This window comes from Crocuta crocuta, unplaced genomic scaffold (genome assembly GCF_008692635.1).
Source record: "Crocuta crocuta isolate KB4526 unplaced genomic scaffold, BGI_CrCroc_1.0 scaffold978, whole genome shotgun sequence".
Lineage (NCBI taxonomy): Eukaryota > Metazoa > Chordata > Mammalia > Carnivora > Hyaenidae > Crocuta > Crocuta crocuta.
The window spans coordinates 623,354-625,665 of NW_027530876.1; the positions used below are offsets into that span (position 1 = coordinate 623,354).

At 58.7% G+C, this 2,312-nt stretch overlaps 1 protein-coding gene across 1 annotated transcript in view; it reads right to left on the reverse strand.

The window, feature by feature from the left end:
* The window catches only part of HCFC1 (host cell factor C1), a gene marked incomplete at its 5' end in the record, with an annotated part of 21,795 nt that overhangs the window by 11,017 nt on the left and 8,466 nt on the right, over positions 1-2,312 (reverse strand). Inside the window, 5 exon segments of the mRNA XM_077769610.1 lie at positions 1-3; positions 5-86; positions 191-370; positions 1,434-1,540; positions 2,045-2,129. The exon segment at positions 1-3 is cut by the window's left edge and continues 182 nt beyond it. Coding sequence (XP_077625736.1) covers positions 1-3; positions 5-86; positions 191-370; positions 1,434-1,540; positions 2,045-2,129 — 457 coding nt within the window.

Below are 2,312 nucleotides of genomic sequence, written 5' to 3' on the forward strand. Positions count from 1 at the left end.
GGCTGTCGCCACGGCCCCCCAGCTCACCTCCAGGGAATTGGTGTTGGCTCGTACCAGCTGTACCCGGGCCGGGGGTGGTGGCTTTTCTGCAAGAGGGCACGGCCGGTGAAGAGGGGGTCACGCCAGGAGGCCCCGCGCTGTGGCTCAGCCGCGCCATGGCAGGCCCGTGGCCCCCGTGCAACTGCCTCACCTGTCTCCAGGTACCACAGGTCCTTGCAGCAGACCTGGTTGTTCCAGGCCTTTCGATAGCCGTCGCGCCCACTCCAAATGTAGAGGCGGGGGGTGGTGGGGAGGGGCCANNNGGTTGCTGGGGACGGTGGGGGGCGGAGATGAGCGAGGGGGGCAAGCGAACCGACAACCCCCAGTGGCCCTCTGGCCTTTTGCTGTCAGGGATGGGGAATCCAAACCAGGAAGTCATGAAAGAGCACTAAATTAAAAACAAGCAAAATGAATGAACGAAAGGTAACTCGGTACGGCAAAAAGACCATAAAAGGTATAATTATGAACCACAAACTGGGAAAACTATTTGAAATGCACAGCCAAAAGTCTCACTTCTTGCACAGCAAACACAAGAGCCCATGTAGAAAGAGACGGGCAAAGAGGAATGCAAGTCACAGAAAAAGCGACAGGAGAGTCTAGAGGAAAATACATACCCTCGCTCAAAATACACGAAACGCAAACTTAAACCATAAGGCGCCTGGCAATTTGGTTCCTGTGCCTGTTGCAGCCGGGGCTCGAGGTGAGCCGGGGTGGGGAGGCTGGGGGCCTGCCCGTGGGGAGGGGCAAGCACCCATCGGACTTGGCGAAGAGCACCGCCGGGGGCACCTACGCAGGCACAGCCTCCGTGTGGGATGGCCTGGCGACATCCTTCGACAGCAATCCTACCTCTAGGTCTTTACCCTTCAAATACGCTTGCACGGAGGCGAGGACAGTGCAAGGATACTCACGGAGCAGCATCTGTAAGTTTCAACACCTCGATAGCAATTCAAAAGAATGAGGCCGCTTGCCGTGCGGGGATGGGACGGGACGGTCTCCGAGACACAGTAAAGCGAAAAGCCAGGCGTGGCGCGGCGCCGCCGAGAGCAGGCTGCCGTCGTGTTTGTTTATAAAGGAACCTACAGACGACACTTGGACGTGTAAAAAAGTCCCTGCAGGGGGGAGAAGCCATCAGTGTGGCTGCCTCTGCAGGATGGGAGGCGGCAGGGAGGCTGTGCACGGCTAAGCTTCCGTGCTTTCGACGGCGGGCCACGCGTAGGAAAAGAGCCTACTCAAAAAAGAAAGCAGGGAGCACCCTCAGGGTGCTCGCACCAGTGGCTGCTTCTTGTGGACTTTAGGGGCACGGGCCTTAGCACACCCCACACAGCTCTCGGGACCGAGGAGGGCCAGCCTCCCGCAGCCCTCCGCAGGCTACTCCGAGCCCGAGGAGGCCATACCCAGGTTGAGACAAGCCAGTGTGTTGGTACACTTCCACTCCTTCTCGTGTGTGGCCACTTTGACGTCATCCATGACGAGAGGCACCCAGCCACCAAACACGTACATTCTGGGACGAAGGAGGGAAGAGTAGGAGAGGGTTGTAGAGGAGATGCCAAGCTAGAGGCCGCCTCTTTTATCCAGAAAGTTCTAAACACGCTTGGTCCTCCAGCTCTCCCCGGGAGAGGCCCCCAGGACACATGAAAGTTCTTGACACCACCCTGTCCTTCTTGGTGGCTCAGCCCTCACAAGACCTGGGTCACCTCCACGACGTGGAGCCATTATTCAAGCTCATCTAAAGCTCACCTCAGTCCCCATCCTTCTCATACTCGCTTTGGGACCTTGGCCTTGACAAAGACACCCAGCTCCTTGTGGAGAGTACCTAGGACAGTCTGTGCCCCTCTACCCTGAGTCTGTCTCGGTCTCCTAGGGCCATAATGTAAAGACAGGGCTGCTGGAGGCCAGCCCAGCCGGAAAGAGGCCTCAGCAGGCCCAAGGAATTGCAGGAACAAAACCAAGAGCCCTGCAGGGGTGGGGGCGGGCCAGGAAGATGAGAGCCGTGGCCGCTACTCACTTGTTTCCTATGGTCGTGGCTGAGTGAAGACTCCGAGGAAGAGGCGCCACCCCGCTGAGACTGGGCTTATTCCATGTCAGAGTATCTGCGCAGAGCAACGGAGAAGGGAGGGTTACCTACACACCGCCGCACACGGGCCCTCTGACCCACAGGATGCTCCCCAGGTACAGGAAAGGCTCTGGAAGGGGGATGCTCACGCAGCACAAGAATCCCAGGCCTGCCCTCCTTACGGCCCATGACAGGCCCTCTGGTCAGCAGGCGCCGGCAT